At 40.8% G+C, this 15,232-nt stretch overlaps 1 protein-coding gene and 1 non-coding gene across 21 annotated transcripts in view; both read right to left on the bottom strand.

The window, feature by feature from the left end:
- PUM1 (pumilio RNA binding family member 1) overlaps positions 1 to 15,232 on the bottom strand; it is a 139,339-nt gene that overhangs the window by 15,044 nt on the left and 109,063 nt on the right. For 15 of the 20 annotated variants that reach the window (XM_032303405.1, XM_032303406.1, XM_032303404.1 and 12 more), the window contains 3 exons: positions 5,624 to 5,891; positions 3,953 to 4,082; positions 1,072 to 1,206 (listed from right to left, as the gene is read on the bottom strand). In XM_032303405.1, the coding sequence (XP_032159296.1) occupies positions 1,072 to 1,206; positions 3,953 to 4,082; positions 5,624 to 5,891 (533 nt within the window). The remainder of the gene's footprint in view (positions 1 to 1,071; positions 1,207 to 3,952; positions 4,083 to 5,623; positions 5,892 to 15,232) is intronic. The other 5 variants (XM_032303411.1, XM_032303400.1, XM_032303408.1 and 2 more) reach the window with 1 other exon arrangement.
- Positions 82 to 166, bottom strand: LOC116568387. The gene has a single exon (XR_004276594.1). It is a non-coding gene; the product is annotated as a small nucleolar RNA SNORD103/SNORD85 (small nucleolar RNA).

The raw sequence follows: 15,232 nt of genomic DNA, 5'->3' as shown, positions 1-15,232 counted from the left end.
TCTGGACTCCCCCAGCCTTCGGGAACCATTGCCAACACCACTGCGGTGCTGTGTTTTGAACTGGAGGCGGTGGGGGCCTCGTCTGGCTCAGAACTTGAGTCCATAACAAAGATTCTCATTACCGAACTTTGTTCTCAGTGAGGGCAAGCGGCTCATCATCGCCAGACCGTGCCCAACACCTCCCCTGAGAAGGGCAGAGGGAGTCCAGAGCCCAAACACCGAGGGTTCGGGTCGGAAGCAGCTGGGGCTCGCGGCGCTGCCTGGCACAAACACAGCGGCAGCGTGCCTGCCCGTGTGTGTTTTGTTTCCCGAGCCCAGGGGGCTGCGTGGGAGGGAGGCTGGCTGGACCGGCCCTGCGACTGTTCCAGAAGCCATGGGTGGCTTCAGGTGCATTCGGTGTCCGGCTGGTGTCGGCCCCACACATGGCACCTAACAGCTTGGATCTCTGTCTCTCCTCCTCACTCCCCCTCAGCCTGGACTTCCCCTCCCGCAGAGCCTCCCAAGAAGCCTCGAGCACGTGCTCTCACGGGCTCACCAGTGCTTTCCATGGCTCTTCCCCACACAGTGCTCTGTGGGCAGCGACCAATCTTCGTGCTGGCCCAGAGTGGGCACCAGGCACAGAGTGGGCACCGGGCCAGGCACTGGGCAGACACTCTCTCGGTGCAAGGTGTTGGAATGAATAAGGAAGAAGTGGAGGAAAATTGTAAGTGGGCGAGATCACCTAAGTTTGATTTGCAGGAGTGGTCAGGTCTAGCATTTTAGCCTGCTTTAATTCTTGTCATACAAAACAGCCACCTGTAAAACTGTACTTACTAGACTGGCCAATGAGAAAAGTGTTTGAAATCAACAGCTTTAACAAAAGACACTCGATCTACTGTAAATTTACACATTTAATTGCACAGTTCATGCGTGCCATGCACAGAAAGGCAGACACAAGCACCCCCCCTCCAAAAAAACAAAAACAAAAACACCACCATACAAGAAAACTAAAGACTGACAAATTTACAGGTTCACTACATGTGCCATGGAGAAACATCGAACACCAAGAGAAAAGTTAAAGGGGAAACTTACAATTACCTGCTGGTCTGAGGGAATAAATTCAAGAGCTTTCTGGATAACACGGCAGCCATACATCTGCAGTGCCAGTGACAGGACGTGGCCTCGAATGCGTTCTGCCAAAGCCAGCTTCTGTTCAAGGCTGCCAAACTAGACACAGTGTGTGGGTGAATACCATTACTTAGGTAGTAGGAAAGAAACCAGAGAAAGCAAAGCATCCACTATTCTGTATCAACCACTGGCACAACTTCTTTTAGCCTTGTCACCCTATGATTAATTAACTAAACCTTTTTGTTCAAAAACTTTGTTTTTTCAAGCCAGAGTTCTCAGCCTCTGACTATAAGGAACCCATTTTATGTTGAAAAACTTCTCACGTATCCAACAGCAGCAGTTTCATCATTATTGTATGTTAAACAAATACATAATTCCTCAAAATTGCCATTAATTCACTAATGCTAGGAATCTATATTCCCATTAAATATAAAAGCATTTACATTTATTCTAAAAATAGTAATATATGTGGGCAACACTGTTTATTGGAACCTTAGTGAATGTATGGGAAAGAGTCAAGCACTTCCTGGAGCAAATCTATAGCTCTCAGGTGTCTGAGGCCCATGGGTGAGAAAGGTCTTCTCTCATCCACATGAAATCTTAACATACAGACATTGTGTTTTGAATTAGGATTTTACATCACTCTAAGCACTGGAATGTTCTCTCTATATAGGGCAACACAGTCCAGGGGGAGTTAGTAGAATCATTTAGAGGTAATGCTGCAAAATGTTAAAACTCTTCCTACAAGGATTTCCCATTCCTGGTTTTTTATGTTCATTGGAATGACATAATCATGAGACTGGAGGAGACTGTATACATCATCAGCTTCCACACAAGAGAACTACCGACTAGGGACGCTGTGTGCACCAGGCAAGTTCTCTAACCTACAGATATCATCCCCTCTTCATTCAGCCATCTCAGCCAGCACATGACCAGCGCTGAAGCTGGAGAGTTCCACATTCTATCTGGGACAAGAGGGTGGTGAAAAGACATTCTAAAGTCAAAATTGTAAGTCATTTTCTGTTCATTTCTTATTTTTATTGAGGATCTTACATTTTAAGTGAAATTTTAGGGGGAAGATGCACAGGATCAAAAGCCACTGGTATTACTTTACCAATTCAAGAGACGCATCTCAGAAACAAGAATCATCATAAAGTTTTTCAGATCTTTCTCTGAATTTTTAGAAACAGACCATATCTAGAGTACAGCACCCCAGTTTTTGCTTATTCCACAAGCTGATTTTGACTGATAGTTGCCCCTAAAATACTGGATCAATTTAAAAAGCGCAAACATTCAAATTAAAAAGATACCATGGTTATTCACTCTAACCTTCCAAAGGGCACGTGGATTGTTTGCTACCAAGTATTACAGTAATTTTACAGGGACCACAAAAAGGTTACTCTTTGTTATAAGAACTAAAGTAATAACAATTCTTTTTTTTTTTTTTTTTAAGATTTTATTTATTTATTTGAGAGACAGACAGTGAGAGAGAACATGAGAGGCGAGAAGGTCAGAGGGAGAAGCAGACTCCCCATGGAGCTGGGAGCCCGATGTGGGACTCGATCCCGGGACTCCAGGACCGTGACCTGAGCCGAAGGCAGTTGCTCAACCAACTGAGCCACCCAGGCGCCCAGCAACAATTCTTACTGTTAATATAGACCACAAAGATGACAGATGTGTTTATGAAACAAACTTCCCTTAAAAGTCTGCACTTCCACTTTGCTCAGAATTTAATCACAAAATCTCAGTAAACAGAAACGTTACAAATATGCTGGCTTCTTAGTGTATCACTGAAGAGTTAAGAGTCAAAGAACTGGGGCACCTGGATGGCTCAGATAGTTAAACACCTGCCTTCAACTCAGGTCATGATCTACAGGTTCTGGGATCGAGCCCCTTACTGAGCTCCTGGCTCAGCAGGGAATCTCCTTCTCCCTGTCCCTCTGCCTCTGCCTCTCCCCCTGCTTGTGCTCTCTCTGTCTCTCAAATGAATAAATAAAATCTTTAATTAAAAAAAAAAGTCAAAGAAGTTCAGTCTTTGTGAGAAGGTAGGAATACAAAAGCGGTGAGTGAGCCATTTTTACATCTCACACAAAATGAACTAAGCAAGATGTACAAAACTGACAAATTTCTTCTATTTTGGAGCAGGTAATATGCAGTTCCAGCATTTTCCCCTATTCCAAGTTCTTCCTCTCAAATCCTTTCTGGATTTAGGACTTAAAATTGCTGATACTGGCACACCAGGGTTACAAGAACATAACAAAAAAATCCCTGCCTTTCTGACATTTACAGACATTAATCCAGCAATCTCATTAATCCTTTCCAAAAGCAACAGTAACAACAGTAGACATTATTCATAATAACAGAAGTAAAAGAGGAAACCAAGACTGAAGGATCATCCAAAAAGAAGCATTTAACAATCCTCGTGACTGTAGTTTATGATGAAAAACACTACAGTTGACATTCAAAGATAACTCTCCAGGAATCCTAAAAATCCATTTTTTAGAACATTTTATCATGATCCTGCTAAAATTATCTTACGAGGATTATTTCCTCTAAAAAGACATATTTAGTTAATCTATCATAACAATCAGAAATAATGTGCTGGATCCTAAATAGGGACAGTGGTTCTCCAAACACATTCCTAAAATAGACTGGCACATCTGCTTGGGTATTTCAATGACATACTGCTGCTTGTAACTTGGGATAAACATTTAAAAGCTCTTCAATAAGACCACACACACTTCACGTTGAGGACTGGGATGAGACTGCCATTCTAAAAACAGCTAATGAAAATCAAAATGCTCCAGATTCTCTAACGTCAAAGAATAGAAAGAACAAAGCTTACTTCAAAGAACTTCTGAATGACGTAATTTCCAAATACATCCACCATTAGCTGGTAAGCGGCCTGGAGGATTTCATTGAAGACAAGCTGGCGTTCAGCTGGCGTGGCTCGTTCTAGTTTCAGCTGAATGAATCTGAAGTACAAAGTAAAAATGGCAATCCTAGCATCTCAGAAAGACTTGGAAATCAGTAAGGATTAGTTCAATTTATATAATGTATCCGTTCTGAAACCGCACACGTGCCTGTGCAGGCGCCCATATATACGGGCACACACATAAACAACTGTTATTTAAATGAATTACTTGAGCTCACTTCATTTCCTTTTCTCTGAAAAGGAAAAAAAATTATAGTGTGAAGTACCCCTAACTTCACTGAACTTCTAAAATATATTTAAACTTTAGTATATTTTATTACATACAACCAAACTGTATTTGTGTGTGGGATGAGGGGGAGACAAGCAGGTGGGCAGGGAAAGGGGGGTGAAGGTGGCCGTAACTCAGGGAGAACTCTACCTGACCTTCTCTTTTAGAAACCAGCCCTACATCAATAAACTCAACGCCTAGAGTCCTTAGTATCTTCTTTAACTCATGTGAGTATAAAGCAGTACTCATTCGTGATATGAAGAGTTATGATTTATGCCTGCAGTGTTTTCTGAAGTAGTACTCAGTTTGTGGTTTTCAGTTCAGATAACCATATAAGAAAAAGTTTTGTCTCTCAATCTGGTCCACAGGATCCAAATATGAGAAATCCTTGCCCAGTAGCAAGATGGCAGAGTTCCAAGAGGAGATGCGTTCCTTAGAAGCTGTTTCAGTGGGCACAGAAAGCAAGAAAGAGAAGCAGAAACAAATATGAAAGGATGGGTGATGGACGTCACGATAATTAGGCTTTTTCCCCCAGGACCAGGGTGGTCCCGTTCTACAAAGGCCACTGGAACAGGCAAATGGACAGGGATAAGCCAAAGCAGATTCTGTGTTTTATAGTAGCTTCTTCTCTCTCACCTCTATGTAGACTCTCATTTCTACAGAGTGGAATGACACAGAAAAGTGGTGGAGCTATCTTACTCCTGAGCCAGCAGATATCCAAACTTACATATGAATAATGTCTCCTTAATAGCAAGACTCTTGGGGCGCCTGGGTGGCTCAGTCAGCTGAGCATCTGCCTTCAGCTCGGGTCATGATCTCAGGGTCCTGGGATCGAGCTCCATGTTGGGCTCCCTGCTCAGCAAGGAGTCTTGCTCCTCCCTCTGCCCCTCCCCCAACTTGTGCTCTCAAATAAGTAAAATTTAAAAAAAAAAAGAGAGAGAGAGAGCAAGACTCTTAACAGTGATTAAAGTAGCAGAAGTGTGCATATATCTTTGTGTTAGTGTTTCTGTTCCTTAAATTCCTTAAATAGACACTCTGGAAGGTTCCCATGAACTAGGAACATTACAGTAAGATAAAAAGGTTTGGATGAAGCATGTGATCTGGATTACAAAAGGGCTCTTTTCAATCACCTGTGTATCTGATGACCCCCATCTGCCCACATCCCTCCGAAATAAATAACAGGAAGCATACTAAGAGGCAAACTTTGTTTCAATTACTTTATGGCTATTTACTTAGTGTATACCTTATCTGAGGCATGGAATTTTAAGGCATTAAGATTTCAGTTACCTTAAGTGCCAAAGCCAAGTCCTCACCTGGACCCATGCTGGTCTTGGGAAAACTCCATTATATGCCCAGCGATCTCCCGTAGTTGTAAATTGGGGTACCGGTTATTTCGGAAATCCTCCAGAAGTCTGCTCCTGCCGGAGGGCATGACATCAGACATTCCGTACCGCAACCGGGAGGAAGCAAACAGAGTGCTGCTGGGGCTGAAGAGGCTGGAGGCACTGCTCGCACTGCGGTACTTGGCTTCAGCGCCTGGCGCGGCAGAGATGTATCTCCCACTGCCGTTGGTGAGGCCTCCTGTTGGTTACAGAACAGGACAACTCAAGACTCACTCTTAAGGAATTCTGTTCAAGAGAGGGAAAAAGCATCCCACACATGAAAGCCTGCACCGTTTCTGATTTTGTTTCAAATCTACTCCTTCGGTGTTAAGATTCGATTCTATTAGTGCCACAGTTTTTATAAGGCCAACTCACCATGACGGAAAGAAACTTCTGCACAAAGAAAAGGGGAAATGCTTGGACCCACTGACAGGGCACTGCTAGCAATAACGGAGCAATAGTGAGCACAGCCATTAATCAGGAAAAGATGAGAGAGTGCCTGTCCTGTGACCCAGCACCTGAGCACCAGGAATCTGAAAACACACATCGCAGAGAGACCTCAGGTCGTTTTCCGTCTGAGCTCTGGGGAGATTCCTGCCATGAGTAGAATAATCTCATCCCCATCAGAAACCCTTCCTTAAAAAAGGAAAAGAGAAACAAATCAAGAGTACCCAGATTGGTCTGTTTTATATAAAGAGCTTCCCAAAAAGCTTCGAAGGAATGCTTTTGCCACTAAACAGAAATTGAAAATCACTAAGGCACCCTAGGCCGGGGAGAGACATAAGGAGTCGGGAAAAAGGACATATGCTTTGCAGTGGAAGGTTTTCAAGTTCTGCATCCAGAATGGGCAGCTCTTAACACCTTCTTTTGGGACAGAGCCTGAAATGATTGCAGTAGCAACAACTTTCATGCCACGGATAGTAATGACTGAACCGATGACAAGGGAAAAATGATTGTGAATCTCTAGAAGATAACACAGAGATAAAATAGAGGTAAGACCAAAAAGCTTATCAAAATGTAAAGCAGAGTAAAAAAAAAACCATGAGAATGTATTTTCAATATTCTTACTTTTTTACAATGATTTTTTTTTAACTTTACACTATTTAAAAAAAAAAAAAACACCCTTTTTGTGTGTTATTTAACCCCACTCTTTTTGAACAAAAAGGCAAGGTAGGTAAGAAACACCCTACCGCAAAGAGCACAGATGAATAACAACTCAGAATCCATGAGAAAAGTCACCCAGCATGATCTGTCCATTAAATTCTTCATGAGATGTAATTAATGTCTGCTCTGGAGTTTAATGGCAGCTACAAAAAGATACCCAGCTTGGATTTCTCCACAGAATTCTAGGGTCCAGCTTCAAAGATCTGGATCTCAATCAAAGTGATGGAACCAAAAGGAAATGGCTCAATGTTAAAATTCGTGAAACATTTACTGAGCACTTGTCCTATGCCAAGTGCTATACTAGAAGTATTCCATACACTGTTTTACTGAATTCTTATTGATATTGTGGAAAAGAAGTTCTAAATTACCATTTATGTAACAGATAATTTAGGCCCAAAGAGGTAAAATGCTCACCCAAAGATACAAAACCCAAGATGATCATGGCTAGAATCTGTGACACAACTCGACTCCAGAGTAAGTGCCTCTGCAACCAAATGAGACTCATTTTCAGGCTCAGTTATATCAAGAAAGAGAGGAGGTTTATAAGAAGAGAGAACAGTTAAGTAGCCATACATCTGCTCTTTATTAAACCATTTCATAAACAATTCTTTCTTCCCTGGCCTGAGAAAGGGGAGAAATGGGGAAAGAGGTGAAAATCAAGTAAGTCAGCAGGTCTTGCAGAGCATGGGAACAGCAAGGAACATGCTTAAGAAGGAGGAATGGCACAAACACACACAGTTTTGAAAATAAAAGATATTTCAGGAATCTCATCACTTAATAAAGGCATTTAGGGAGAAGTAACAAATCAACAGAGAAACAGAATCAAACTCCTAAAAAAACATTCTAATATGGATGACAAACATAAGGAGACCTAAACTGTCATTGACAAATTGCTATTAACTCAGAAACAGTCTTGAGAGTTAAAACCCCCACAATATTTTGAGATTTACCTCCGAGACTGCAACCAGGTTCCACAATAAATATAAGAAAAAGGCTTAAGTAAGGTGAAGAGGAAAGAAACCATTCTCAAATAGGCCAGAGCACTCTGTACTTCACCAAGCCTGCCCTCTGGGGAAACTAGCATAACCTGCTGGGTTATCGTCAGAGACTGACTGAGCTGGGGACAGGAAATACACAACTCCAGCCTATTCAACCCACCCTGTCCCACCAAAAAGGGGAGGAAACAAGTGAGAAGCACTTGTGAAGTTGGGGGTCGAGGAGCACAGGCTCCCTAAAAAGACTGAGCCCCAGTGACAGGACTACAGAGCACTGCCCCTCCCCATACACCTCAACAACACATGACCGGAAGCCTATTTATAGTGGTTCCTTTTACTCAGTGCATCAGAGGCGGCTCTCAACAATTACAAGGCACACCGACAGTCAATCCACACAATGTGAAGAGAAAGAGCGAGCATTGGAGACACACACTGCAGGGGTAATCATGTCATCAGACCAGGAAATGAACACAACTCTGGTGAATATGCTACAGGCTCTGACAGAGAAAGCAGAGAGCATCCAAGAGCAGGTGGGCAATAGAAGCAGAGACGGAAATCCTAAGAACTGAAAAGAAATGCTAGCGATAAAAAACTCTGTGACCCAAATGAGGAATTCATTGATGGGCTTCTTATAGTAAATGGGACCCACATGAGGGAAGAATCTCTAGGCTAGAGGATGTATCAATAGAATCCCCAAAAACCAAAAAGGAAGAGAACAGAGACTCAGAAAAACAGAATCAAATACCCATGGGGCAAAATCCTACCTTCTTCACCTTTAAAGAAAAAATTGCCAAGATCCCCAACATCTGACTTTTTAATACAGGCAGAAGCCAACACCACTCATCAAAATGTTACCATAAGTTCTCCCCAATCTACTCCCTAATATTAATACCACAGCCAGGTAGCCCTAAATTAAAATAAGCTCAAAATGAGTTGTCACCAGTGCATACTACTGAGTCCAAAATAAGTTAATTTTCACATGGTTAATTTTACTGGTGACAAGTCACTTTCAGGTGAGCAGTCACAAAATACTACATTACCTTATAGAATGGAGAAGTACAAAAGGCACACACATGACTAGTAAATAACCAGAAACAGTAAGTTACTGAACAATAAATTAGAAACATGTCTGGCAGTTTATGCAGGGACAGTGAAAACCATTTCATGTTTGAACTTTTCTCTTCTTAAAGGACTAAGGACATATGAGAACAGCAAAAATTAATTTTAAGAAGATAGGAGTTCTATCATATAAAACTAAGTGCTTACTTTTTTTTTTTTTTTTTTTTTGCCTTGGACAGATTATGAACTTTTGAGCTCATTTTTACTGTATTTCAACACTGTGGGAATTAACAAGCACAGCAATCTTCTTCCAGGGCACATGATACAGCTGGGAGTTGTCAACCATGCACATTATAATATATTACATCTGCTACTTCTTGATGCTTAGAGTTTAAAAATGGCACAATCTGGAGATTATGGAGAAAACCGTAAGCATGAAGGAGCATTTCAGGAAATGAGGGGGAGATGGGTGTGGAATGGAGCCATCTATAGGGAGGCAAGACACGAAACTATTTAGGTAAGAATCAAATCTTTGGGAGACTCATCTCCATATCCCTTACTTTTTCTTGCTCAGGTACAGCTGGAACTTAATAGAGATGAATGTTTTAGGTACAGGTTGAGAGCCTAAAGGTTTCATCTCACCCACATACAAGCCACAAAATGGCAGCTGTAAGTCTAATTGTTAATAATAATAAGATCAATAGTAATATTAATAATCACAAAAGCAATACTTTTAAACTGAGAAGTATAACACACACTTAAGACACCTAGTTCAAAATCTGACTCGCTCAGGGTCATAAAAAACTTACTTCTATTACTGAACACACATATGTGTATGTATGTTTATCTGTGGGAGAGATAGAAGGGAGAGTTGAGAAAGTGGATGGGAGATTTTCTTTCTTAAGACATTTCCACCGTAGGGGTGCGTGGGTGGCTCAGTTGGTTAAGTGACTGCCTTCGATTCAGGTCATGATACTGGAGTCCCAGGACAGAGTCCCACATCAGGCTCCCTGCTTGGCAGGAAGTCTGCTTCTCCCTCTGACCCTCCCCCTTCTCATGCTCGCTCGCTCTCTCTCTCTCTCAAATAAATAAAATCTTAAAAAAAAAAAAAAAAAGACATTTCCACTCTATGCCAACAAATGTGACACCTTAGAACAAATTCCTAGAAAGTCACAAATTACCAAAACTGTCTCAAGAAATGAAAAACTTGGCTCCATAAGATGTAAATAGAAATTGAGCTAGTAATTAAAAATCTTTCCACAAGTAAACACCCAGGCCAGGATAGTTTCACTGCTGAATTTTTCAAATGTTTAAAGAAATAATACCAATACTCCACCAACTGTTCCAGAAAACAGAGGGGGATGGTACATTTCCCAACCTATGTTATAAAGTCAATGCCACCATGATAACAAGTCAGACAAAGAAAGGAAGTGACAGACTCCCTCATGAATATAGATCAAAAACTCTTCAACAAAAATACTAACCACAGGATGAAGCAAAGTTTATCCCTGGAACGCAAGCGTGTATTAACAACCAAAAAATAATTAATGTAACACATCATATTCACAGAATAAAAGATGAACACCACACATTCACCAATAAACACAGAAAAAGCACTGAACAAAATCCAAATTCCATTTATGGCAAAATGCTCAAACTCAGAACAGGAAGTGAGCCCAATAAAGGGCATCTATGAAAAATTTACAATTATCATACTTAAAAGTAAAATACAATGATCATACTTAAAAGTAAAAGAGTAATACTTTATCCTCAAGATTAGGAACAAGGCAAGGATGTGTGCTCTTATCTACTGTATTTAACACTGTGCTGGAGTTTCTCGGCAGTTAGACAAGAAAATGAAATAAAAGGCAGCCAGACTGGAAAACCCTTTATTCACTAGTAACATGTTCCTACATAGAGAATATCCTAAGGAATCTACCGAAACCTATTGGGACTAATAAGTAAGTATGGCCAATTTGCAGAATGTAAAATCAATACACAAAAATCAACTGTATTTCTATAAACAAGCAACAAACAATCCAAAACCAAAGTAAGGATACAATTCCATTCATAACAGCTTAAGAAAAAGAAGATAGGAACAAATTTAACAAAAGGGGTATAGGACGTGTACACTGAAAATTTTTAAACTTTGCTGGGGAAAATGGTGTACACTTAAAAAAATGCATTTCCACCTCATGCAGTAACACAAAATTAACTCAAAATGGATGATAAATTTTTTTAAAGATTTTATTTATTTATTTGACAGAGAGAGATTATAAGTAGGCAGAGAAGCAGGCAGAGAGAGAGAGAGAGAGGAGGAAGCAGGCTCCCTGCTGAGCAGAGAGCCCAATGCAGAACTCGATCCCAGGACCCTGAGATCATGACCTGAGCCGAAGGCGGAGGCTTAACCCACTGAGCCATCCAGGCACCCTGAATGATAAATTTAAATGTAAGAGTTAGAACAGTAAAATTTTTAGAACAAAACATAAAAGAAAAATCTTTATGAGCCTGAGCTGGGCAAAGATTCCTATACCAGAAAGCATGATACACTGGACCTTATCAAAATTAAAAACTACTGCAAAATGAAAAAACAGGACACTTAGATAGCTCAGTCAGTTAAGCATCTGCCTGTGGCTTGGGTCACAATCCCAGGGTCCTGGAACCAAGTCCTGCATGAAGCCTCTTGTTCAGTGGGGAGCCTGCTTCTCTCTCTGCCTGCTGCTCCCCTTGCTTGTGCTCATACGCACTCTGACAAATAAATAAATAAATATCTTTTAAAGAAAAAAAAAAAAAAGGATTGAGATGTAATATTAAAAAGAAGAAGAAGAAGGAGAGAAAGAAAAGACAAGCAGAAAACCAGAGGAAAATACATAAAAAGCAAGTATCTAATGAAGGAGTTGTAGCCAGGAATATAAAAAGAATTCCTACAGCTCAGTAATAAGAAAAACAACCCAAATTTTAAAATGGGCAAAAAATGTGAGCAGACATTTCACCAAAGATATATGAATAGTTAATAAGCACAAAAAAATGATGTTCAACATCCTTAGTCATGAGGGAAATGGAAATTAAAACCACACTGACATACCATTTCAAGCTCACTAGAATAGCTATATTAAATAAGACAAGAATAATGTCAGTAAAGATGCAAAGAAGTTAGAGCCCTCACTGCCGATGGGAATGTAAAATGGTGCACCAACTTGGAAAACACTGGCATTTTCTCAGTAAGTTTAACATAAAACTGAAACACAAATCAGCAATTCTACTACTAGAGAAATAAAAACATGTGTCCAAAGAAAGAATTGCATGTAAATGTTCATAGCAGCATGATTTCTTTTTCTTTTTTTTTTTTTTTAAAGATTTTATTTATTTATTTGATAGACAGGGATCGGAAGCAGGCAGAGAGAGAGGAGGAAGCAGGGTCCCCGCTGAGCAGAGAGCCCGACACGGGGCTCGATCTCAGGACCCTGAGATCACGACCCGAGCCGAAGGCAGAGGCTTCAACCCACTTAGCCACCCAGGCACCCCAGCAGCATGATTTTTAATAGCCAAAACTTACAACCGACAAAAATCCTTCAACTGTGAATGGTTAGACAAAATGTAGTATGTCCATAAAGAAGACAACAATTCAGCAATAAAATGAAACAAACTGCTGACACATATTAAGATCATGAATGAAATCTCAAACACATGAGAATGTGGTGGAAGGTGGGGACACACCATGAGAAGGGAAGGAAGTCAAACAAAAGAGATCACATGTTGTATGGTTCCATTTATATGAAATGTTCAGAAAAGACAAATTTTAAAACAAAGCAAATCAGTGGCTGACTGGGGCTAAAGGTGTGAATGCAGATTAACTGTAACTGGTCTTGAGAAAACTGAGGGGATAAAAATATTCCATATATTCTATAACCGATTTATGGTGATGGTTGTAAGCCTGAAATGGATGAATTTTCTATGTAAAATATAAATCAATAAAGATTTCTTTAAAAAAAGAATTTTGGTCTTTAAACAACTGCTAACGGAAAAAACATTAAAGAGTCTTAAGTAGGCACCAACAAGTGGTCGCTGAATAAATAATGAGGAAAAGAAAAACTAAGCTGACTAAGCAGGTCAGTGATCATCTGGAGAATATTCTAATGAACACATGTGTGACTCTGAGGAAGAAGTATGAAAATCATATGATGGAGAAAAGATCCATACTGGGAAAAAAAGAGAGATCTATAGGCTGGCATGTGCATTCAAATACTTGCTAGCTGTGTGGTATTATGAAAGGCACGAGATCACACTGAGTTTAAGTTCCCTGTGCAGAAGCGAGTCAGGAGAGAACTGCACACAATGAATGCATGCACAGCACAGCCCTTAGCGATCGGAGAGCTAATGGCCGCTGTCAGCAGTACAGCATTATCAGCAAAGAAACCGGATCAGGTGTGGCCTAATATATATTTGGTAAAGAAATGTTACGTTTCCTGCACCAAAAAATGTCTTCAGGACCTCTGTATGGACACTGTTAGAGACCAATTCTCGTACCTCTACTTTCTCTAGGTTAAGACCAAAGCACGCAAGAACCCTTCAGTCAAGGAAACAGACTGAGCAAAGGCAAAGCTCTATCGATCAGGACACAAAGTTCCTGAGGAATGACATGCCTGACAGATACAGGACACGCAGTAATGGAAGTCCCATGCAAACATACGCAACTAAATTGCTTAAATGAGGTCAACTGCTTTTAAAAGGGAAGATATCTTAAAAAGAAAGCCAGGCAGACGGCAAGTCATTAAATGAGAAACAACTTGTACTAACAGTTATTTCCTCCTTCACAGAGGAAACATGAATTAAGAATGAAGTGTACTTCACAACATCGCCGAGGCACTGGAAAGAGCAAAGACACCATGCATGTGAGTACATGCATGTAAGTTCCGGCTCCATTTTCAAACACCGAGAGCCACAGCATCTAGTTCAGGGTTGACAAACCACAGCCCACAGGACAAATGTGGCCTGCTGCCTATTTCTGGAAATAAAGTTTGACTGCATGATAGCTACACATTCATTTACATTTTGTCTGTGGCTGCTTTTGTACTGCACAGCAGAACAGAATGCTTGTATAGAGACTGCCTGACCTGCAAGTCTGAAATAGTTACTGCTCAGCTCTTAGGCCGCCTCCCCCAACAAAAAAGTTTGCAAGATTTAGTTGGTGTACTATGAATGTCAATATGAGCTGACACAGTTCAAATGTTTAAATCAAGGAATTAAAAGGTAAGACTTCTGGATTTGATAATGCACTGGTTTAAAAGATACCCTGGGCATATCATGTGACAGGATGTACAATGATGGCGTGGTCTCTGGAGCCAAAGAGGTTTGATGCTCAATCTCCAGATAACGAGAAGACCTCGGCAAGATATTTCAGGAGATTTCCTCACTTCCATACCACGGGCAAAATACTACACCTACCAGAGTTACATGTACACTACCCAAAACCATTAACAGTAGCAGATAATAACTACTATGTGTTAGCTCCTTCCATCTACACACCAAACTGGGACTTTTATTTACCCCTTACAATGCATCACCCTTGGTCTTTAAAGCCAAGCACTCTGTCACTAGGAAACACTACTGTGCAATGTACCCCACTGCCTTATCAGTCCAACTTGGATATTCCAATCTGGAACGGCCCGACAACTTCTCTAAAGTAACATCTATATATAACCTAAGACAATGAGTTCCACAAGGACAGCTCTGACCATGTGAGATTTTAGAACACACACACGCTCACAGAATGTGTATGTACATACATACGTACACAGTTTTGCCTTAAAAACCACCTCTCCAACTCCGAGATGGCACTCTTAGTCCAGAATATTACCTCTACTACCAGGGCTTCTTTGATTTTTATAAATCGCTCCCCAGTCTCTGTATTTCCAAATGAAAGCGTACTATTTGTGTTCAGTCAGTCTTCATCTCGGAGCCCATAAAGCCACGTCTAATCTTGCTGGTTAAAAACTGAAAAGAGTCCATGTAAACTACAAGCTCTGAAGATAATGATGTGTCAATGCAGGTTCATCACCTGTAAAAGGTACCGCTCTGGTGGCAGGTGCTGATCCTGAAAAAACCTGCATGTGTACAGGGCAGAGGGTACAGGAGTAATCTCTGTACTTTCCCCTCAAATTTACTATGAAGATAAAACTGCTCCCCCAAAGCCCCCAAACAAATACACAAACAAACAAAAGAGAGGATTAAAAATAAAAACCGAACAAAATCTTCTAGGGAATGGCCATACATGCTGACTTTTCCTAGGACACTGCCTGTTTAGGTCTGTCGTCACCGAGTT

The sequence above is a fragment of the Mustela erminea genome, chromosome 10 (assembly GCF_009829155.1).
Source record: "Mustela erminea isolate mMusErm1 chromosome 10, mMusErm1.Pri, whole genome shotgun sequence".
NCBI classification, from domain to species: Eukaryota; Metazoa; Chordata; class Mammalia; order Carnivora; family Mustelidae; genus Mustela; species Mustela erminea.
This window is presented reverse-complemented; position numbering and strand designations above follow the sequence as displayed.